Source organism: Cariama cristata, unplaced genomic scaffold, assembly GCF_000690535.1.
Source record: "Cariama cristata isolate BGI_N322 unplaced genomic scaffold, ASM69053v1 scaffold10807, whole genome shotgun sequence".
Taxonomy (NCBI): Eukaryota; Metazoa; Chordata; class Aves; order Cariamiformes; family Cariamidae; genus Cariama; species Cariama cristata.
Window position 1 is genome coordinate 2,446 of NW_009626082.1, and position 23,809 is coordinate 26,254.

Consider the following 23,809-nt stretch of genomic DNA (forward strand, 5'->3'; position numbering starts at 1 on the left):
TGAAAAATGAGAAGAGCATAAATAGAACAACTTCTATACATCTGTACTGTAATATAAAACTATAACAACTTCAAAGACCTTCCTCAGTGACATGCAGTACAAGTAGTATCAAGAGGATCTAGCACTGCATAGCTGCTTAACAATCGCAGTCTTGCTAGCGTGTGGTCCTGCTTTTGAATCCTGGTGGTCTTGGCTTATGATCTATTTTGAACTACCTGTGGTTGGAGTAGTATGTTTGTCATTCAAGGGACCTGTGAGATCTACATAAAAAACCCCATGAAAAACGCAGGATTATATTTCATGTATTTACAGGTTTCTAATTTCAGTTAGTGAAGGTAGACCAGAAAATATTCTCTGAAAAACTCTCAGTTGATCTGAAAGTTTCGTGCGAATGTTTTGCAGGCTGTGATTTTGAAACGTAGTAAGTTTTTGAATGCAGATACAGTGGTACCTCTGTCACCCACAAAAAAGGAAACACTTCAGAAACTTTTTTCTTGAAGACTGGTGATCTAAAACTGTACAGAATACAAATCTGAAGTCCCTGTAGGGTAAATGAAAGTGTGGAGCTAATATTTTGCTGATAAAACCAGAAAAATTTGGTCAATACTATTTGACTTGAAAAGCAACCACGAATCAATTTTCACTAACCACTAACAATGACATTAATACTTTGAAATACAAGTACTTTCAATAGGAAAATTATTCCATATAACTATGGAGTTGCAACTATAGCCGCCTCATTTGCACATTGCAATGGATTAGCTGGTGTGTCTCAAGATTGTATTATTACCCTCTGCTGGATAGGATGAAGGTAAGGCCTGCTTGAGCATGCCGTAAGCATTAAACGTGGCTGGTGTGCCTATCAGAGCTTCAATCAGAGACACACAGAGGGAAGCCGGACTTCAAAATTTCTATACCTGTTCTTCTAAATTCTCATTTCAAGGATTAATCACAAAAAAGGCTCGTGGTTTTAAATAACTGGATGTCTGTTCCCTGTTCATAATTTCAGTTTTAAATCACAGGTATAATCCATCCATCAGTGTAGTAATAATCACTTCAGGACTTTTTGCACAGAGAGTTTGCAGATCTGATCCTCACTGGTGTACAGGCCCTCAGTTTTCAGTAGATCCAACTGCTAGTAAACAACTTAATATTTGGGGATGGGGGGATTTTCACATATTTCCAATTAGCTGTTTTGTAGAAAATATTCAGTGGTGTAATAATGACAGATCCATTCCTCCAAGTACTCCATATTTCATAGGCCCTATTGAATATAAAGCCAAGAATCCAGCAGGGCCATGGGGGAAAGAGGCAGACACTTTCCTGTAGACTTTTATCCAGGATCATTGTGAAAGGTCTTGAGCCATGAAGTTCTAGTTACTTCCCTGGAACTTCTTCCCCACAGCTGATGCAGAAGTTTTTTCCTGATATTCATTCTGAATATAATTTTATATATGATTTGCTATAAGAGAAGCCACTCAGACAGGAAGGTCTTTTCAGTGGTGACCTTGAAATAAAATCCCACATTGATTTGCACAATGGGAAGAGTTTTCTGAGTGACAGAACAGAAGGATAGCATGCTTTTCTGAACAAAAATTCCGAATCCCTAAAACTGCTTTCCAACAAGTTCCCAGGCTATACCAAGCTATACAACATATAAATCCAACAATATTTTTTTTCATTATCTCAATTATTAGTCTCAGAATTGCTAAATACTTTACCTGGGTAGTGTTCAAAATGCGGAACAGATAGCTGAAAACAAGACTTGTTTCTTCGTGACTTAATAACATGAGGTAGCCTATTGTCCAGGTGATTCCGAGCACTACCACTATAGAGATAGTGCCAATCATCTTTTTCATAAATGAATCCTTTTTATTCCTAGAAACACACTCAAAAAAGTTATTAAATCTTTCTCTGCACCATTTAATATCTTTTTGAGCTTTAAATGTTCTATTTATTAGGGCTATATTGCAAAGATGTGTTATTCAGGTGAGTTGAGAACATACACCTCCCTACATATGTTTGACATATCATCCAGAGAAGAAATCTGGATAACCAAGTTTATCAGAATAATCTGTGTTTGGAGTATGTAACTTGGATGTATCTTTCTTTAACAAAAAGTGAGGTTTACCAAGGCAAAAAGAAGCATCGAAAATTAGTGTTAGCTATTATAAGATTTTTTAGAATGCTTATAATTTCAATCCAAATGTGCTTAATTTTCAATATAAGAATAAGGTGCCAGTGAAGTTTGGATATCCAACATCTCTCAAGCCTGAGGGGAGTCAGAGATAAGGTACTTTGTTTGCTCCAACCATGGAAAGTGTACATAAAAGGAATGAAGAAATGGTACAAAGTTTTGTTGAACAGATCAGTTCTGTGGGATTAATAAAAATTAAAGCAATCTCCTTTTAAATAATACAATGTACACTGCAGAGTTTGTGACACACAGCCTCTAACAATACATGGAGTGTTGATGTAAAACTGAGCAAGCAAATCTGCTTCAAAGCTGTTAGAGAACTGGCCTGATGTTCAGATGTACTGAGAAATTAATAATTCTCATTTGGCTGGTCTCGGCTCTGCTCTCACATGAATTTAAATCACTGAAGTCAAGTTGAGTGACACTGCAACCAAAAAAAGGGGGGCAAAGGCCTGAAATGTGTTCATTGATATGCACTTGAACAAAATAGGAGGCATTGCAACAATGAAATTAATTTTCTGACTGTTTTAAGCATATATTTCTTTAAAAGAAAAGGTTTTGTCAAAAATCAGACAAGAGGGTCTGAGCTGGTGATAAGAGACTGAGGCATACATTTACTGAAAGATCTGAGGAGTCCTATGCCATCTCACCTAATCAAATTCTCGTTCTTCTTCCATATCACAGAGACACCGATCTTGATGAAGACGATGATATTAAACAGGACTATGAGTGCTGACAAGAGGAATGACCACAACATGGACATTTGCACACTGATATTCTGATTTTGATCCAGTGCTGCAGGCCAGCAACTTTTAAAGAGAGGCCATTTCAAAAGATTTGTTAGACACATTATTCATAATACCAAACCAAAACAAAATAATAGTCCACTTTTCATCCTGCAAGACCTCCTAGGGCTTTCTAGGTCTTGTTAACATATCTCTGAAAAGCAACCATTCCTTGAGAACTGAGGGCTTTTTCAATCATGCTTCTCTTTCTCTGGGGAATGCAAAATGATTTGTCGAACGAACCACATTAAGAGAAATATAATAAGGAGCAATATAGCTAACCAAGTAGATATCTGGCCACCAGATGCAAGTTTATCATTACAGTGTATATTATATTAGAGCTAAAGAGTAATAGGGGAGACCTAATGGACAAAGTTTGAAAGAAAAACAGGGGCAACTTCAGGAGGACAAGGTTATCCTGCAATAATCTTTCGCCCTTTTTTTTCTTTGCCAAATAATCTCAACTTAGAAGTCAACACTCCCAAAATGAGTAACATTAAGATGGCCACCATGTGGAAGGAGGTTTTTGTTTACATTTCCAAAAGAAGTCTACCTTTGCTCTGTATCATCCACTATCACCCAGGTACATTGTAAGCCTAATAGCCTGCTTTGGTATGTGGGCACTCACATGAATACCGATACCAAAACCATAGGCTAAATAGGGAGATAGTTATTTTGGCCAGAAAGATTTTAAATAGATGGGAGGATTAAGTTTAGGTACTGAAATGCAGTTATGCACTTAAATGAAGGTCTGGAATTTCAGTTAGTTTAACAGTGTCTACAGCTTCCATTTAAAGTCACAGGGGATCTTGCAGAAGGATTCAAGGCAGATGTGGATCCAGTACCCTAAATCCTTAGTGAGGAGAAATTGCAATTCCTTATAGTGAGTGTTTAGCTTGAGTGAACAGTTTTTTTCTTTTAAGTACTTAGATATACAAAACAGTATATCAACAATAAAACTAGAATTGTATTAATAGTAAGCCATCACGAAAGGTGTGGGATAACAAATACTGTAATAATGCGTGAGCTTGACAATTCTTCCCGTCGGTAGTTCAAAGCTTTTCCTTCTCTGTAAGTAGCTCCAAGGGTTATTGCAACTACTACAGTGGGGATTCCTAAGTAATAGGAGAGATATTAGCAATTTATTGTTGGGTTGCAGAAGTGAACCTCCCTTCCACACAAATGGCTTCTTGCCTCCTAAAATCCGTGGATTTTAAGAGCTGTGTTTCATCTGCCTTGCACTAAGCTAAGTGGGTTTTCTATAGCTTAGAGAAAAGGCAGGACTGAGGATTGTGAGCACTATTTTTCTGAGGACAGCTCGTCTCCATGACTTGCTGATTTTTTGCTGTTAAAGGGCTTCAGCACAGCTTCCAGAGACGCCAATGGTGGCAGAAACTCCTTCCTGTGCTGTAGCTGACTCCCTCATCACAGCTGTGCAATCCTACCCTCTTGTCAGCAGTGCAAAACTAATTTAAGAAAATTCTGACCAAGCACCATTACATTTCATACCAGCCTGACGCAGAGCGTAACTTTTGCCCTCCGAGAAGCATGGCAGGGTGGGCTTGCTTCCTCCATGCCTTTGCTTCACTTCTGTCTTCCATGTCTCGGGCCCACCTGTTCGCTAGGCAGCACAGCTCATGGGAAGGGGCCTCCCGCACAAGTTCTTATCCGAGAAATAAACATCCTCCTGACAGTCTGTTCCTCCTTCTGCGCTAATAGCGATCTTCCAGACTGCCAAGTATTTGCTGTGCTCTCAAAGTAGATCTGAAAATCAGTGAGTCAGAATTGTGCTATTTTGGACATGTGTAACCAGTCACAGGACACAGAGGAGAACCTAATGCTATGCTATCATGCAAATATACATGGAGCACAGAGACGCGTAGCCAGACAGCTTTTGCTGAATGTTTTCTGGCTTGCACATGCAGTCCAAATTCTAAAAGTTTTAGAGGAATTGCCTCTACCTCCACCCGAATGCAAAACATAATAATGAAACAATCAGGATCTAAAACTGCTTGGTAGATGCCATCAGAAACAACACACCATACAAGCTGAATGCACGATGTGGAAAAGGCAGGTATTCCTGTACACTGTATTAGAAGAATTTCTTGAAGGAGACTGAGATTTTTACTTTACCTAATGGGCATCTGTCTGCATTCTTCAGTCCTCCAAGTAGTTCCCTTTCAGCTTGCAGTGTTGCTGCTAACAGCTGTACTGACTTAAGAATGTGCTCTTTGCCTATTAATAAATAATATGGAATAAATAATGTTAGTCACTCCTTGCTTTTGGATGTATGCAAGGCTCTGGCTGAGGTCAGGAGGAATCTCAGAAGAATTTGAGTCCGTATGTGCAATCACCATATCAGAAAGATTTTTTACTCAGTTGACAGAAAGAGATTATTGAATGCCTTGATTACTGTGAAAATTTCTCCTGCACACGACAGACCTATGTTGCTGTGCCAGTGAACGAGCTCTCCGTTTCAGTGCCATGTCAGGACAATGAAAACAAGCTCAGTTTATACCAGTAGTGTGAGCAGTAACAGGAGATTATTTATTAAATCACATTGCACTAAACCAGAGAGACACTGGTTATAATTGCGCTCTACTGATCTCCTATCTTTACAACTCTCCCTGACTGTACTATGTACTGATACTTTGGTAAGAGTTTCCATATATATGACTTTAAATCTTACCCCATCCAATTACTGATGTAATTACGAGGAAGTGTCCAGGCAGGGGCTTCGTGGCTCTAAGCAGCGGTAAGTACAACTGGGCAGAATTGAGAGCAGTCGACATAAATGTTGCCAACACAAAATAGTGCTGCAGGACAGCCGTGGCTGTACACCAGGAGTCTACGGGAGGATCTACCATGTCAGATGTGAGCAAGGTGTTACTGGCAGTATCGCAAAGCAACTATTGCTAGTAGTAGCTGGTGGTATCGCTGCTGTCATTCCTGGCATTTTGGTTTTCAATTCCAGAGATGAAGATGATGTTAAAAAGGAGCATAGAGAAACAGAGACTCACTAACATCCATGTTAGACGACTTTCAAGTTTTCCTATGGGTAGCAATACATTGAGGAGAATAAAGTAGAGCAAAATAAGAAAAATTGTAAAATATTTCCTCATTTCCATTGACATTAAAAGAAGACTAGAGTGTGCAGTCATTAATACAGAGAGAAAACAAAGCAATAACTTGTTTGCTGAATTCTACACCATCATCACTCTCAGACAACTTACCAAATCCATCAGTTTTTGTTTGATTTCAACTAGAACAGAGAACCCTCGGCACCTTTTAGGACTGGGCCTTTTCTAACAGCAGTTGGGATTAATTTTCTTTTTTCCACTCTGCTCTTTTTAGAATCATTTCCTTCAGTGTTAAGAGGTGAAATAACATAAGACAAGTATTTCTAAACACTCTTCAAAGTACAAAAGAATAATAAACCTCCACTTCCAAACGCTGTTTTATAGATGCATTTCAAAGGCAGGATCTGGAAGCTCCTACAATCTTAAATACATTGACCTTGATGGAATTGCTCCACATCTATGTTAGAGTAAGCAGGATGAGAAACATGCATTCATCTACGATAACTACAATTCTGTTGGCATGACTTTGCTCCTTGTTCAAGGGGGAATCACATGACACCATTGATCACGGACACGTCCATCAAGGAAGTTTGCTGCAATTATATTTGAATTAAGGCATGCACAATAAAACTGTAGCACGAGCAGTATACATAACCTACACTGCTGTATAATCACAGTGCTTTGAAATCATCTGTTCTCTACAGACATTTTATAAACAGAAGGCAATAGAGTATAGAAACTATCCAATAGGCAACAGAAAGCAGAATAACATTTAAACAGGATAGCAAGAAGAGAACCTGAGGAACAACATGTAAGTCTAAGTGATAAGGCAGTGGGCTGAAATGACTAGCCTTAAATGAAGACACCAACATAACAGGCGCATTCATAACTGGCTAGAAGAAAGATAACTGATTAGACATTGTAATACCAGGGTACAGGGCATACAGGAAAATAAAAAGGAGGTCATGCTGGTGGTGGAATACTGTTATGCATTTTTAAAGCCTAGCATTAAGTGAGAGTAATGAACTAAACACCTCAACATGTAGCAGGGACCAGTGTAGCAGTAACACAGCGCTGGGTGTATGTTGTCAGTTGCCTGGCGAGGGTAGTAACAGAGACGTCAGCGAGGCAGTCGGGGACATGAAAGGCAACAGAAATGGCTGACCGTCCTTACCCCATGTGGATGGGACAAATGTCACTCTGGGACATTACCCAGATATTAGACATGGTGATGCGAGCCCATGGTAAAAGGATCAGCCCTTGACTTGGTCCTCAGTAGCACATGCTGCCTGCTTTGTTATCTTAGAGCTGGTGAGGTGCCCTGTCAAAGCGATGGAAAAGCGGCCATGCCCAGCGTTTCCTGTGAAAGGCTTGGCCTTTTACCATACTGAGCTCTTCCATACTGTATCATTTCTTTTCAAAGCTCACATTTTTGAAGGTGGATTTATTGAATAATAATCATATATGTATCTCCTTACATTAAAGATTAACATTAACAGAAAAGTTAAAGTTTCATCTAGGTGAGTGGCATGGCTGAGACATCTCGTGTCTTCACTTTAACCAGTAAGCCACGCTTACTTCCCAGGCTATGCTATGTGATTATCTCAGCTTTTTGAATATTATTTGCTGATCAATAATATTGCAATATGGTCTAAACCAGCTACTCTCTTTGTTTTCCTCAAACTATGTACAGAGCAAAACATTGCAACTTAGCATGAAATACTTGCAGTTTTACATCTTCACTCTTACCTAGTGAATATTTGAAACAAAATGGTAATGACCAGACCAGCCATGGACAATCCAATGCCAATGTAAGAAATATACTCCAAAGGCTTCGCATATTTATATTTGATCTGAAAGGCCTAGAAAACAAATTGTATCAGTTATAAGTTGAGAAGAAATAAATTTCTTTCTAAAATTTGTGTTAAAAATTGCACATAGAAGCAAAAATGTTTTGGTAAAGTTAAGACTGTTGCTAGCCACTGCCAAAATTTTCAGATCACACAAAATTATTCTGGACCTCAAAACTAGAGAAGCTTGTGAAGAACTCCAGAAAGAGACTTAACAATGTCAATGAAATATTTAGCAAAATAGCAGATTAAATTATTCATAGAAAAATGCAAGGTGACACAGACTGGAAAAAGTAGCTTTAACTTTTCGTACTGATGTGCATTCTGAATTTTGGCTTCTGAGGATAAGATCTAAGGTAAGATGTTACGAAGAATTACAAATCAAACCCAGTCTTTGTTTGTATAGTGACAATAAAGCAGCAAGTAAATGTAAATGTATTCAGTGAAACAGAAAATACTGTTGTCTTTGCATAAACGGATGGGAGTCTTCTCTAGAATATAGTCATTTCATGCAATAAAGACATGCATAAGATAAAAGGAAATACAGAAACAAGTAAATATTACAAATACAGAAATGCTCTTCTGTGAAGACAGAGTGAAAAGAAACTCTGGAATCCTGGCACTGCTGAAGTCAGTGACTACAGATCCATGATTTTATCCAGGGAGTGTTTTGTTTAGAGAAGATGAAACAAATACTGAAAGAATAATAAATGTCAGAGACAGACAGTCATTCCTAAACAGTCTTGTTAGTACAAGAGGGCAATATATAAAACTTCATGGCAACAGGCTTAGTATTTACAGAGCAATTTCTTTTTATGAACATATAAGCAAAGGAAGTAGTTAATGCTGAGTACTTTGAGTTATTTACCGGGCACAAGGCAGTGCCACAGCTAGCCCAGATCCCAGGCTACTCTACTGTTCATCTTGGGGCACTTTAGGCTTTAAACATGACACTCATGTAACAACCAGCCGCAGCAATGGAGGTGCAGAGCCGGAGGCTGCCACAGCTGAGCAAGGGGAATGAATCACGCCAGCCCTTCCCTGCTGCTGGGGTGCACAGGCAGGTGGGTGCACCCACAATTTCTGGCAGAGGAAGCCACTATTTGCCAATATGTTTGGCTTTCCAGCAGCCTGGGGACAACTTACACGTCCCAATTTGCCAGCTCTGTCGCAGGTCATAAAAAAGTACCTCGGGACATCTTAAACTCCTGTGCCTTCAAGCTTAGCATGCTTACGCCCTTACATTGGCATGCTGGTCTTACAACTGAAAACGACCAAACAAATGAAAAAAACCTCCAAGCTCTTCCCATTCAAGAAAGGACAAGGCCCTGTCATCAGGACAGCAAAATTAGTAGTGTGGTTACACCTGCATCTGAAGAACTGGTCTCTTCCTTTTGCACAGCCAGCGGTGCTCCAGTCATTGGCAGCATAGTCCCAAAAGACACAGGCATGATCACGCAGCTGCAGTTTGGATGCGTTGTACTATGGATTGGGATTGCAAGGAGAAAAACTGGCTACAGAAACATAAACAGATATGCAACAGCGAACGGCGTGTACTGACAATTATCATCTGAAAGGGGAGCTGACAGGTACTAAGGGATTTACGGGATTTCCCGTAAACCCTATGAACAATATCAATAACAGCATGAGTTGGCATTTTGAACTTACTTTGTGTGCCTTTCTCAGTCAAGATTGCCAATAAAATTACCCATTTCTGTGAATTATTCAGGTAATTACAGTTCAGATGCACATTGACTCGGCATTAAACAACTGCCAAATGAATTCTGCGTAAGCCAAACAACAGCTTTCAGATATTAGTAGCATGAAATTACTGCCAACCGGAGCTGACTCCATACAGTAAGAGGAAGCAAACAACGATAAATGCCATGACCCATCCCCTCCCCTCCTGCAGCACGGCGATGCTCGTGCAGTCATACATCAAACTGCATGCAATCATATGTCAAACTGCATGCAGTCATTTTCCGACAACATACTTTTGTAGGGCACTACAATTAGAACTGCTTTTTACCAAGCAATGAGCAGCTTGAAGTGCAAATAAGTAGTGAAAGCAACTATTCACAGTACTAGGTACTTCAACTAAACACGAGGAAATAAAAGTAGGAGTAAAAAACTCAATTACAAGTTTGTTTCAGTGATTTCCTTAGAAATGACAGTGTTTCCCAGATCACTTAACTGTATGGATCCATGATGATGATTACTGATCTATGATATGCATGTATTTGAGCTTAAAACCTTCGTTAAATATTGTAAGAAGCAGCCACCTACTGTTTTCTGGAGAAACCATGCTAAGCATCATCCTAGAACTGCTAATCTGGAAGAAGAGCCTGGCCCCATCATTCTCCACACCTTGCCGTGAGGTAGCTGTAGACAGTAGCAGGACCTCCCCTTTGTCTTGAGGTCATTGAGCTTCTGAGTCTATAAACTTCTGTACACCTTTCACTATTCCTTAAATAACCAGAACAGGATTTTTTGAAAAGCCATCAGAGGAACTTGAGAAATGTCATCTGGAATAATTGTGCTTCTCAACACAGTGTTCATAATGTGCACCGAGAACATTATCCTCACTTCAGTACATTGTATATAGTGTCAGCTTGGAATAAACATAGAAAAAACAAAGAAAATATTCTGGTGCTGGAGATGCTAATAAGAATTGCTAGAAGCACTGGTTGGGTCCACTGTGAGTCAGTTAGCACTTAATGGACACAGCATAAATGTCTATAGTATCTTAAGAGTCTAAACACAAATAAAGATGAGGCATTAGCTGTATGTTATATGAAGGTATAGCTAGGTAACAATAAGACTTAAAGAGATGGAAAAATCTGCTGATCATCTTGTCAATGTCCTTTGTAGGCTATGGAGACCAACTAAACAGTGTATCAAGTCATCCCTTTTCTAATCCAGTCAATGAATAGCTTCAATAACTGAATTGTTCTCAAATTGTTTATGTTGGGAAGCTATCAAAATCAGGATTAATCAATCATGCAGCTTTGAAGTGTTTATAAAGCTTGGAATGGTAGGAAGGAAACGTGAATGTGTTGCATAGGGAGGAATGAAATTTGCATTTAAAATTACTGGAGATGATATTTGACTTGAAAACATCTGCATGTGCAGCACCTTGAACAAACACGACATCGTAAACACCTATTTTCACTATTCTTACTTCTGACTTTTAGCATGACCTTAGATTCAGAGTAAATATTTGTATTTAAAAGGAATAAAATCCTTTTAAACCTGACCTCTGGATCACGAGCATGAACCCCTTCTCCTCCCATTTCCTAGCCTTCAGCTCCGCAGCCCGAGGTGCCCCAGGCTCAGCAGATGGCAGCACGACATCGCCGCTCCCCAAGTGCTGGTGGCAGCAGAATAACCTTCTGTGGCAGCCTTATGTTGTAGCTTCTTAGCATTAGAAATAGCTACTGCTAATATTATACATTTAGAGAAGATTTGACATTTGAACCATTTAGTGAAGGCTATGTACTGGGAAAACATAACATTGAGCTCAAGGGTTTCCCATCAAAGGATCCAGGCAGGTGAAGCATTGGGTTGAAGGTACAATAGTCAAGCAAAAATGCATGATGAAAGGGACTTCTCTTATTTAAAGGGATTGTAGCTGGTTTCTTTTTTTTTTCTTTTTTTTTCAATTTGGACTAGCGATAAGGAAATGAAATGCAGAAGGAGAAGATGAGATGCAGTCACTGCCTGTAATGTGCCTAGTCATGTTCAGCTCTGCATGTTTTGTAGCTATTGCAGAGCTAAGCCTTAAAGCAAGGCTTAGGGGCTTATGGATTTTATCAGGAAGAGTTTGTCATTCATACAAGAGAGTTTGAATTTGAATTCTTGAGGGACAGCAGTGTTTCATCTGTGCTCAGCTGATCAGAGGACTGAATGGAAAGGCTTCGCTCTTAATCTTTCCTAATGTGTCGGTGTCAGCATCACTTCATTCCCTCATGCCAGTCTTCTCCAAATCCTTTCCACTTTCTGGACAGTTTGGTATCCTGGGTTGGCATCGCCTCCATTCAGAGGTGTTTGCTGTGAACTGGGAACCTGACTGAGGAAATTGCAGGCCAATCAAGAAATATGAAATGGAATGGTGTGTTCAGGCAAAACCAAGCAAAATAAAACAATTACAGTTGGAAATTCAGGCCCTTTGCAAAGCAGGCACATGCCAAGAACTCCACTGAAAAAGGCTTTGGTCGTTCATTTTGCTTTCTGCAAGGTTTTAAATGTAACACACATATATATTTATTTCCTCCCTCAATTTCTTATCATATTATTTTTTCTTGGGGTGATGCAGAATCTCAGGCACTGTTTAAATAGCAATTTAAGATTACTTGTGATGCTAGGGAGTCCAGATTTTCATTACAATTCAGAATTTTGGGGGGCTCTAAAGTAGGAGTTCTCCCTTCTCTGGAGAACGTCCAGCTTGCTATTGAAGTGTTACCTGTAATTTTGTAAAAGCAGAAAGATAAGCATTTAGTACAGAAGCACTCACTCACATGCACGTGACCTCATTGGGAATTAACTCTTCTGTGGGTGTGACACCCTGTCCAGTGTTATTTTCTGCTTGCGTGTAAAATATTTGTCTTTCAGTTTTACAAGTGACCATCTATTATTTAACTAGTTATTGTTCTTTTTAGACCATGCGTTTTATATATACAATCTTGTCAGAGCGGCTGACATTATTCATGCGAAATTCAGATAGGTTTTGTTATGCTAGAGCTGCAGAAACACAAACGGGAGGCACAGGCATAAGCGCTGAGCTATTAGAAAGACTTTTTATCATGTCCTGAGAAACATAGTTTATATGTCATGAAAGAAATGCAAAGGGCACGTGAAGCAGCCATGCAACACTTACTACTCTACAAGGTTGCTGAAAGCTGAGGCAGTTCGTGGAACCACAGTTGATGGAAAGTGTCCTGAATCCTAATGCTAAATAGTAGGATATAAATAGATTATTTTTCTATCAAAAGGCTGTTCAGGAGCAGATATTAACTGACTCTCAGCCCAGTCTCAAACAGGCAGGGATACAACTTGGCATGCATACTTTAAATTCTCTGCATTTGGGGTAGAAAGCTGTGTGGAAAGGCTTGTGCTCCTGCTGGAGCTGTGCTGTTCTGGCTTCCAACACTGACCTGTCATCTGGTCTGATAATCCAGCACCTTTCACAAACCTTACATTTACTTTTGGGAAGTAGAAGTTGAAAGGAAAGAAACACATACCATCCACAGAATTGGGTTCACATTTTTCTTTGGAGTTGCGATATTTACCCACTATAATCTGTTCAAAAGTAAGGCGTTTTGTAGTGCTTTCAGAAATGTTCACCATGCAAGTACTGGCTTCACAGAAATTAACTGCGCAAAAGCTAGGAAAAAAACATATATCCAGATCAAATATTTTTAGTACAAGGATCAATTTTCAAAAATAAAATAGTATTGAGACAATAGAAGCTCATTGAATCTTTCGCCCTAAAGGAAATAAAAGCAGTTGGGTAAATCTTGTCTACACCCAAGCTGTTGAGCTGCTGCAAGTGATATTTATGAAGTCACTGAAGCCCTAAAACCCCATACTTTTTGCCATCTCTCCTATTTTCACTGCCTTGGTCCTAGAAAATTTGTAAAAGGTTATAAAGCTTCACTTCCAGAATCTTGTTACCCAGGCAGAAATCAGATTTGGTAACCTAATGCCACAGAATACAGCAGGGGACAAAAATACACATCTGCTCCAAATGGGGTTTGGACAATTAATGGGGGATGGTCTTTTGGTGACTGAACCATGATGGGTCAGATGCAGCCTCTGGCGCAGGAAACCTGCGCTGCCTGCTGGAATGGGACAGGGTGGCCACCCCAAACCCATGCCTTGTCTAAGCACCTGGTCCTGGCGACGTCTAAAGGCGGGATGATGGGCTCAGTGGACCCGTGGCCTGACCCAGTATGGCAGCCTATTGCATTCTCATGTCATACCTTACCACTATAACTTAACACAAATTTACCTTGCAATGCTGCAAACGCTTGAAAAAAATAACAGCAGCACACAGGCAGAAAATTTTTGCTTGATCTTAGGACTTCCAACATCCTGGTTTTGCTGACTTTTGCTAATTCGGACTACATTTCAGCTGACTGTGTCCCATTAGCAGGGCTGACTGAAAGAAGCATACTTACGGTCAGGGTCCTGAGGGGGGCTCAGGAGACCTGAAGTGTTCTCCATGTTCTGGCACAGCTTCCTTGCCAAGTCACGTAACTTTCTGAGAGTCTTGTTTTCTATAGGGTCTGAGTTTCCCAAGACACAATGATATTTTCCTTCTATAGAAATGGTTATCAGCAAAAAAGGACACGTGACTCTGCAAAGACTAGGCCTGCCTTATAGCACCGTACCTGACCCTTGCTTGCCGGGAGATGATTAGCAGGGTGAGGTGTCTCAACAATGTGAGGTGGCAGGAACCTCTGGAAGGCATCTAGGCCAAACAGAGGCCCCACATCCTCACTGGGAAACATGTTGCGGTGATACGCTGTCTTTCTAACCAAAACATTTCTCTTCATGCACAGTCTCAGCCTCTCAAACTGCAATTTATGACTGCTGCCCCTTGCTTTACCTTCTGGTGCTACCGAGAAGAGTTTGGATTCGATGGTCTTTGCGACTCCCACTCCCCCGTTGGCTGGGGGCTGCTATTAGCTCTGCCCTCAGCCTCCTCTTCAGCCCCATGAACAAGCCCAGCTCCCTCAAATGCTCCCTGCAGGCCACCTGCCCTAGGCCCCTCACCATCCTCACCCCGTCCTGCTGGACCCTCTCCAGCTTCTCCAAGTCTTTTTAGCCTGGGGTTCAGGTGGCAAAACTAAGCATGTATTTCCCAGTGGTGCTTCACCAGTGCCAGGGAAGGGAGGGTAATAGTGACCATCAACCTGTCTCCCTCCACATAGCACAGCTGCTCTGCCTTGTTTGCAATGAACACATGCTGTTGGCTCATGCTGAACTTGGCATACACCATCACTCCCAGGTACTTTCCAGCAGGGCTGCTCCTCAGCCAGCGAATTCCTGGTCTGTACCAATGTCCCTGGCACAGAGATCAGCACTTGTCCTTGTTGGACACTGTCAGGTTTCTGTTGGCATGATCCTTAGGTTTCTCAAGGTTCTTCTGCATTGAAGCTCTGCCATTAACTGTGTCAACAATACCTCTGCTCTGCCCCAAGTGTCGCCTGCAGATTTGCTGAGAGGGCATGCTGTGTCATCTGCAGGTCTTTGACGAAGACATTAAATGATACTGGTCCTAGCATTGACCAGCAGGTTACTCTATTTTTACAATATTCCAATTAAGTTATTGATCACTACCCTTTGAGCTTGGCTGTTAATTTTCAATCCAGCTGAACGTTCATTCACCCGACTCATACATCTTCACCTACCAAACAAGAATGCTGGGGGAGATGGTGTCAAGGCGTCTCTAAAATCAAGGTGTATTTCATCGGTTGCTCTTGTGTTGTCCACATAGCCAATTATTTCATATAGAAGGCAGTCAGGTTGGTCAGACATGATTTGCCCTTTCTGAATCCATGCTGTTCCTGATTATCTTCTTGTCTTTCACGTGCATGGAAATAGACTTCAAGAGTATGTGCTCTCTAATACTTCTAGGGTCTGAGGTAAACCTGGCTGGTTTATGGTTCCTCCAGACCTCCTTGTTGGACCTGTCCTGTCTAGACCCATGGATTTGAGTAATTTCATGGTGATCCTGCCTCCCTTCTGACAAATGAAAACCAGGAATAAGTTGCTACATTCATCATGAATACATATGCATTCATACATGACTACCTATTCCGGCTTTGTTTTTTATTTTCTAGTTATTCAGGCCTTGATCTGAAAGTGTTTTGGGCTGGTTTATATACATATCTATACTACTTGGTTTTGGACTTAAAAAAGAGAGTCCATCTGAAATAAAATTCTTTAGTTCTTTTTTCCTCACTGATGCAAATCTCAAATTATTGCAAATATTCTGACTTAAGTAGAATTGCTTCAGATTTTTTTTTAAAAAAACCCAAACAAATAAACCACAAATAGGAAGAAAACCAGGCCCTTTGTCATCATCTGTGGAGGAAAGTAACCATGACGTAATGCACAGAAGGAATGAAATATGAGCCAAGTGGAAATTTTCCATCACCATTGGAACAAAAGTATTTGGTTTACAAAAGCTGACTACCCTATATGCCCTGCTCTCTCCTGCTGGCAATAAACCAGATCACCTTCTCTATACCCACAACACCCCACTGCACTTCCTTCCAGCTTCCCCAACACCTTTAGCGGTATGTTCCCACGCTCTTCATGGCGCATCATACCTCAGCCCTCCCACCTCTGTGTCCTACATCCATCTTTAGATTCCCAATACGTAAAATATAGGTCTTTATTCTGTTAGCTGGTGGAGAGGAGACAAATGTAACAGGTAGACCCATCCAATCTGTCGTTGTCTGTTGGATGTGCTACCCATCCTATCGTAAGGGAAATGACCTGGGAGACCTGAAGTTTCCATCTACCTAGCAGTCTTCACTAAGAATATTTTCCTGGATAACCTGCAGATCTTTCAATATCCTTCTGACCAAACGTGAGTTCATTTGACAAAGGTGCAGCTGACACGTGACGGTGTATCCATGTGTTACAGTGGCCAGAGTGTGTGTTGTTGGCATGGAAAGTGTGAGCTGGGGATCTTACCAGCTCTGGAGATACTGCGGCTTGGTGAGCCAGCACCCTCCCAGCATCAGCTGGGAGCACCCGTTCTGGTTACAGCAGTGCAGAGATGCTGTGCTGCTGCAGAGGGGACTGACATGGGAGTCAACCAGGCCAGTGCTATGCCAGGTGTAGGAAATTTAACTCATACAAAACCAGTGCCGGTGTCAGCAGGAGTTGAGGACAGGCGTTGTCCTGCAGGGTGCTGAGCTGGATGATATCCCCTAAACACTGGCAAATCCACACACAGCAGTACTGACCACTGAGGTCTGAATCAGATTTTCAACTTACTGCGATCTTCAAACAGAGGAATTCAAACAAAGGCCAAATTGGCTAGAAACGGGCCACAGACAGTTGAAACTTGTAATGTCTTCCCCAGATATATTACTCATTTGAAAGAGCAACAGAAGTGGATGAAGGATATGGCCTCACCTAGCAAGAACAGCCACGTCACTGCTTGCGGATCTGACCCAGCTGAGCGGGTCTCAGGGAGGGGGGAAGATCAGGGGCCTCTCAAAGCAGAGAGGTTCCCAGAAATGACACTGTCTGCCCATGCTGCCTGGCTTGTACTGACCTGTCTCACAAAGAGATCCCACCCACTCCTCTGGGCACACGCAGGCACCATCCCGGTAGGCACCACCATTGAGGCAGAAGCACGGAGGTACCATGGATTCTGCAGTGTCTGTGTAAATAAAGAATATATAGATACTCATTAATACATATGTAAAAACACATATCTATCTAATTTGATGAAGGAAAGAAACAAACATGATTTATTTGAAGCTTCAACTAAAAAATATATATGACCCACAGTCTCGCCCACATACTCAGTCACTGGTCCCTCCTTGCCCCTAAAACCAATGGCATGAATATGAGGTCAAAGCTTTCAAATATGAATTTGCATTCCCACAACGATGTAGGTGGAAGGAGTTTTGTGCAGCCGCTGGATGAGCAGGAGTGATGGTGTGGCCTCCAGGCTGCCAAAAGCTCAAGCTCTTGAACCCATGAAAAGCCCAAATTACTTCTGCAGTATTTCACAGGAGGAAGAAGACAAAACAGGGCTGCAGATTCCCAGTGCTGAGGGACCCGGAATGGTAACAAGGATGTGGATAGTCACACATCCAAGAATGAGACAGAGATATTCTGATTTAAGACATGTATTATAGGATAAAGCAGATAAAAACCCATGTCCCAATCTCAGCCATAGCATCTATCCACACTCCAGGACGGGTCCTGATTTTTATTCTGTGTTTTGGCAGAAATAGTGGATTTTGTTCAAAGTAGTCATTGCACAGGCTGCCACAGCTTCAGAGAGCAAAAAAGCACAGTATAAGCAATAGCAGAGGAACTGCAGATCTTAGAAATTTCTGAATATCCCATGGTATTTGCTGTGTTCAGCAAGCTCTGAAAATGTTGAGATTTTTTAAAAAAGAGACTGTCAAATCTTGAATGGTTAAGAGGTATTCTGCAGCAGAAATTGCAACAGGGAAGGGATTGATGGACCTCGGACTCTGAAAGATGAGCCCAAGACCTGTGGGATCTCTATAGACCAAGGCTTCCTCACGGTCAATCTCACCCAGTCACCAAGTGAAGGATGGAGTTGTAATCCTTTCCCATAAGGTTCATGGTGGAAATTGTGCACTTGCACACTGGGTGCAGTATATGCCTTGAAATAACGCAGAAAACTGGAGCTGAGGACTGCTATTTGATCTGACATTTTAGTGCCTGTGTTTTGAGACACTGACAGATAGAGTAAAGCCAGAAAATTCAAAAGTAAACAGTGCTGGCAAGAACACATGTGCTATTGTGTATTTCTGATGTTCTCACTGAACTAAAAAGATTGCCCAACTTCTTACTCTTTAATGTGATTCATATAACTGGAAGATTATTGCAAACTATAGGGGATGTGCCGCGTGGCAGGGGTAATTCTGTTCTTGGCACGCATCACCCGGCTTTTGCTCATGTTGTTGCTATTTAGCATTTGTGTTTCAGGCTGTCTCAGCTACATTACGGCCAGATGTCTATGATGATAGTGGAATAACATCTATGTATCACTAGGTAATGTCTCCGCTAGCCATCAGCTTTTCGAAACACATTGTCTCTCCGTTGGAAATCTTACAGAAAGTAAAGGAAAACTCCTCCAGCAATTGAGATCTGGGTGGCCCAAGCTAAGCAGCTGCAGAGCACGGCTGTATCTGGGGGAGCTGGGTGCCTGGTTGGGCAGATGTTGCCCCATTGCCCAGCAGCTGCTAGCCACATGCATGTGGCAGATGGGGCCGTGTGGCAGAGGGGTGACACCGGGGCTCAGCCACTTGCTTTGGGCTGGGAGCCTGGGAACCCACAAAATACTGGGGAACCTGCAGCACAGCTCCAAGCCTCTGTCTTGGCAAACGCATGCCTGGAACAGCCAGGCAGAAGGTGTCACAGCAAGGTAATCTGACACAGAGGATCCCAAAACCAGGGAGGGAGTGGTGCTGCCCTGCAAATGCATAGACGGTGGGCTGCAGGGCAGGGGAGCCGCTGGGGCAGGCTTGGGTGGGAGCAGTGGTGGCCGTGCTTCCACAGCCAGCCCAGGGGGTCAGGGTCTGGCTTTGGCACTGTTAGGCACAGGCTGCAGAAGGAATGTAAGGAAAGGGAAAGGTGAAAAGGAAGACAGAGCTGACATTCCTTTGAAAGCACTAAAACAGAAAAGCGTGAAGCTGTGGGGTAGCAAGTGCCATGTTTATCCCTGGAGGTGCAGACACAGCTGCCACGCAGCCCGTGCAGCAAAGAGCAGGCACCGGCAAACAGCACCGGCCTTACCTTTGCCTTCCTCTGAGAACATCGTGATGCTCGTGGGATCTGTTAATGCTAGTCCAAACTGTGGCTCTATTTAGAGCTTCCTGGTAACCTTTCTTAGCCTACTGTTCAAGGTCTCATGTACCATTATAAAGCTTTTGTTTTTTTTGATGGAGGGAAATCTGTGTCTTTCTCAAGTATGAATTCCTGAGCTGACTAATGCAGTCATGTCTATCCCACATGCCGTAAAACTCATCAGGCTCTAGTAATTGTGGCATTGGCTTAAAATCATGGGGTTCTTCTGGTTTTAAGATTAGAAAGCATCCTCTTTTTATTTGTCTTTGGCTTTTAAGTTTTGCAGACATTAATCATCTCAAGAATCACATTGATTTTGCTGTGTGTTTTTTTAAACTAAAACTAAAAGATTCTTGCATAATACTATGTCATCGTGAACTGTTGGGCTTTTTTTAATCAAACATGGTGGGAAATTGTTAATGCTAATACTTGCAGTTAAAGTTTGAATAAAGAAGAAACACTACCACTACACACAACAAGCAATGCATCAGATGGGCATGGAGGTATTCTCCATCCCTGAAGTAGCTGCAGTTTAAATCCAGTTCCTAGCAGCTTGTTTGCCTGCAGTTGTGTAAATCCTAGGCATTAGCAGAGGGATCCCCAAGTTGCACTGAGAGCTAACTCCCATCTCATCTAGGTTTAGCTCCATCAAGGCAAACAAAGCACTGAGCATATACTTATACTAGCAAAGGTAGGTTATTACTGACATATGTTAAATAATTTCTGTTTACTTATGTGCCATTTCTTGGGCCTGGGTATGTTCCCTCTCTACAAACATCTGATAAATCTCTTGAAGTAAGTATAACTTAACGTATCCTCTTATAAACTTTTCCCTAGGCTTATTGGTCTCCAATCATATCTGACTCCTTGCTGGACAAGCACCCAGGAGTATCTGAGTTTTTCTATGAATTTTTAATATAGGTCCATGCATAATTTTGTATCATGTCAATATAGTGAGTGAGTATTTTGCCGAGAGGAAACACTGACCAGTATTCTGCTCCAAGTTTGTGCACAGAAATGTCTTACAAGGGTGCATTGACGTAGGTTTTGGGTATAGAATATGCAAACCAATCCCTCCAATATTCTTTCAACAAATTTTTCTATAATGCAAGTTGTAATGAAAACATGAACAGGTGCTATACAGCATGTTTTGCTTATATGCATGCAAACATATAAACATATATAAATCTAAATATTTCCTCTTTAAAACATGATTTACTAGACTAGCTAAAGGTTTATTTTTGTCTTTTGAAAAATGAATCAGATTTCCACCAGAAGAGTGAGAAAATTTCAAGACATTTCTCAAAGCTCTATCAGAGGAATCATGTATGGTGCAAACATGTTACAAGGAAAATACTCCAGAGATTGTTTGTTGTCCTATTCTGTATTACAGCAGAATGCAAAGTTTGGGTACTTCTTTAAACATCAGTGTAAGAAGAAAAATGCTTCCACCTAAGAAGTATTCAGCATGGATGTAATAATATTTATCAGCAATCATGTTTAAATACTTAAGGCAAGAGAAAAGAACCCAAAGAGATCAAATAGAGCAGAATTATATTTCTTACCTGTTTTAAACCTGAGGACAAACTGCCAAATACACAGTGCCCAAAGGGTCATGGTCACTACACAACAGGTAATTCCAACCAATATTCTGTGCCAGTGGAGTGGAGGCATGTTGTAGTACAGACTGCGTGCTCTGCTATAAAATGGTGTTATACATTCATAACCTTGTGATGGATAAACCTTTGACTACTTGTCTGCTGCTAAAACTTTAACCTTTTCTGTTCCACTTGGGAAAAAAAAAAATTTGGTGGAGAAGTAGTACACCGTTATTTCTATCATTTTCCACCTGATAAAACATTTCACTTACCAAAGCAGTAAATGTCATGTTTTCTGCTTTCTGTAGGAAAATGTCCCAGCTCAGACACCTAGCTACATTTACACTGATAAGGACTAGAGCCTGTTATTTGAGTGCACGGCATGGCTCAGAGCCATGCCAGCGAATCTCTCTTCCTTCCAAGCAAGGCATCCCCATACATATATATGTGTGTATATATATTTGTATATATGTAGCCTCCTGGGAACTGACTCTGGTCTTCAAACTGGACCTGCACATGGTCTGGGGGGTGCTGGCTGGCGTGGGCCAAAACCATGCCAGGCAGGGTGCTAGGATCTGAGGGATTAGTCCTGTGGTGTGGCCTCGTTTCCTTTGCAAGCAGAGCTATAACCGCCGGGCTCTGCAGCGGGGACGCCAGGCAGGACCCAGGGAGGAGGCTGTGGAAGGGTGAGAAGAAGGTCTCTCCTCTGCAGCAACGTTCCTCTTGTGCTAAGAGGAGGTGGAAATGCTGACTGTATTAGGACTGGCCTAGATCAGGCACTTGGCATGCACTTTCAGGAGAGTAAATGGCATTTCCATACTACGTGATTTGGACAGGCAATGCAGAGCCTTGTTGCATCCCCTCTGTGCACCTCCACCGTTAAATATGGTCACTCAGCAGGCACTGGCACAATTGGGAATAAAATCAGTGTCTTCAGATTCCCAGGACATCTGATTCATCCAGAAAGGAGTGGGGAAGAAAAAAATAAAAATAAAATAGGTAAAAGGCACGAGTAAAATGTGAAGCGTAAAGAAAAGTTACACCACCAGAACTGCCAAAATCAGCATCTGCTTCTGCATTTGAGGGTGTCTCCCATTGGCAAATTAAAAGCTAAGAGATGAATATCAGAGTCAAAGTGAAGAGTCAAATAGAGCTATTTAAAGAACTAACTGGAATAAGCACTGTCTTTTTTATCATCAGTGATCAGTGGATGGATCCCCTGTGTGTGAGTAGGAACAGTACCTTGCTTTTACATGATGTTCATCATTCGTGAGGAAAGGAAGTTTGTTTGGCTTTTTTAATTACTGAAGCACTTCCATCTCAATTTTAGAAACAGAGCTCAAAAAACTGCTGTGATATGCCAAGGATGTACAGAAATCCAGTCAAAAAAAGGGCTCAGGTCTCTTGGGATGTGGCCAAATGGTCTAGCCACTGGATACTACTGATACTGCTAGATACTACTGTTTCTTTAACACCTTACAGACTATTAAGATGTTTTTTCCACTTAAAAAGAAAAATGATAAGGTAAGGTAAGCATTTAATCTCCTTGGTGGCAATCTGCAAAATATTCATAAAAATACTCATTCTCATTCAAAAAATCAGTACAGAAAATACCAAACATCTGTGTTTCAGTGATCAAGAATTGAGAAAAGCACCTAAGGACAGAGGAAAGATTGAGGAAATGCTGAAATAATTAAGATTACATTTACAAATGGGTGCTGCAAAATTGTTAATATGCTTCTTCAGACAGCCAAATGTCTTAACAGGTTGCTCACAGAGGTTTTGGTTAAAGACAGGCTGTGCTGTCACACCAGTGACTGTTACTGGGACAAACCTCCAGGCAGGACAAGGCTGTTTGCTGTCCCTCTGGGCACAGCTCGCGCTGGCTGGGGATCTGCCTGCCCATCTGCGGTAGCCATTGGGTTACGAGTGTGTCTCTTGTCCTAGATCTTTCCTCTCTCCATGTTATTCTCATTCTCACGGAAAACAGAGAAGGAAAATGATCCTCAGTGCTGGGATCGGTACAGGGATGTGAGGAGGGCATGGGGGCTGTGGAGTGCAGCTGATAGATGGGAGCGAGTCTGAGGGTGGGAGGAAACAGCTGTCTACCTCGCACAGAGGGGGTGTTTGAGCCTTGTAACTCAATAAAATGTCAAACTGCAAATCCCCCCAAGGGGGTTGCACAGGCACTGGCAGGCTTTCTTCATCAGAGGGGCAGAAATGGGGCTCTGTGGGGCAGGGCAGCAGAGGTGCCCCCTTTGCCTGGCAAGAGCAGCCATAGGTGGAGGCTGGGTGACACAGCTCCGGGGCTGGTCCCACTGTGCATCCCACTGCCCGGCCATCCCGTGGGCTAGGAAGCATTTGCAGAGTTGCCCAGGCAAGCCCTGGTAGCCTGAGAGCTCTGTGGCCCAGCTATCTCACTGCGGTCCAACTGTGAACAACCGCAGTGCTCAGCTGGAGAGAAACATCTCCTCCTTGTCCTACTCACAAAGCATGCTTAGAACACCTTCCACGTGTTAATTACTTTACAGTCTCTTGCCATAAGCAGCTAAATGCTTGCTTTTCTGGGGTTAGAAGGGCCAAGAGTTTAAAACTGTGTCTAAAAGACACAAAGGAAGATGCCCGTCCCTGCACACAACTTGTATAGAGCAAAGCAGAGCCAAGCGTGATTCGGACACACTGGATCTTGCAGATGGCAAAACTGAGTCACAGAATAGTTCAG

The 23,809-nt window shown here is 41.8% G+C and overlaps 1 protein-coding gene across 1 annotated transcript; it reads right to left on the reverse strand.

Moving 5' to 3' along the window:
- Nucleotides 1-322: 322 nt before the first annotated feature.
- GPR128 (G protein-coupled receptor 128) lies at nt 323-21,163 on the reverse strand. The gene is given in 12 exon segments (XM_009703875.1): nt 323-541; nt 1,722-1,878; nt 2,848-3,006; nt 4,016-4,097; nt 5,672-6,021; nt 6,268-6,282; nt 7,812-7,925; nt 9,246-9,426; nt 12,267-12,374; nt 13,153-13,284; nt 17,211-17,318; nt 21,055-21,163. Coding segments are annotated over 12 exon segments (1,734 nt in total).
- Nucleotides 21,164-23,809: the final 2,646 nt, after the last annotated feature.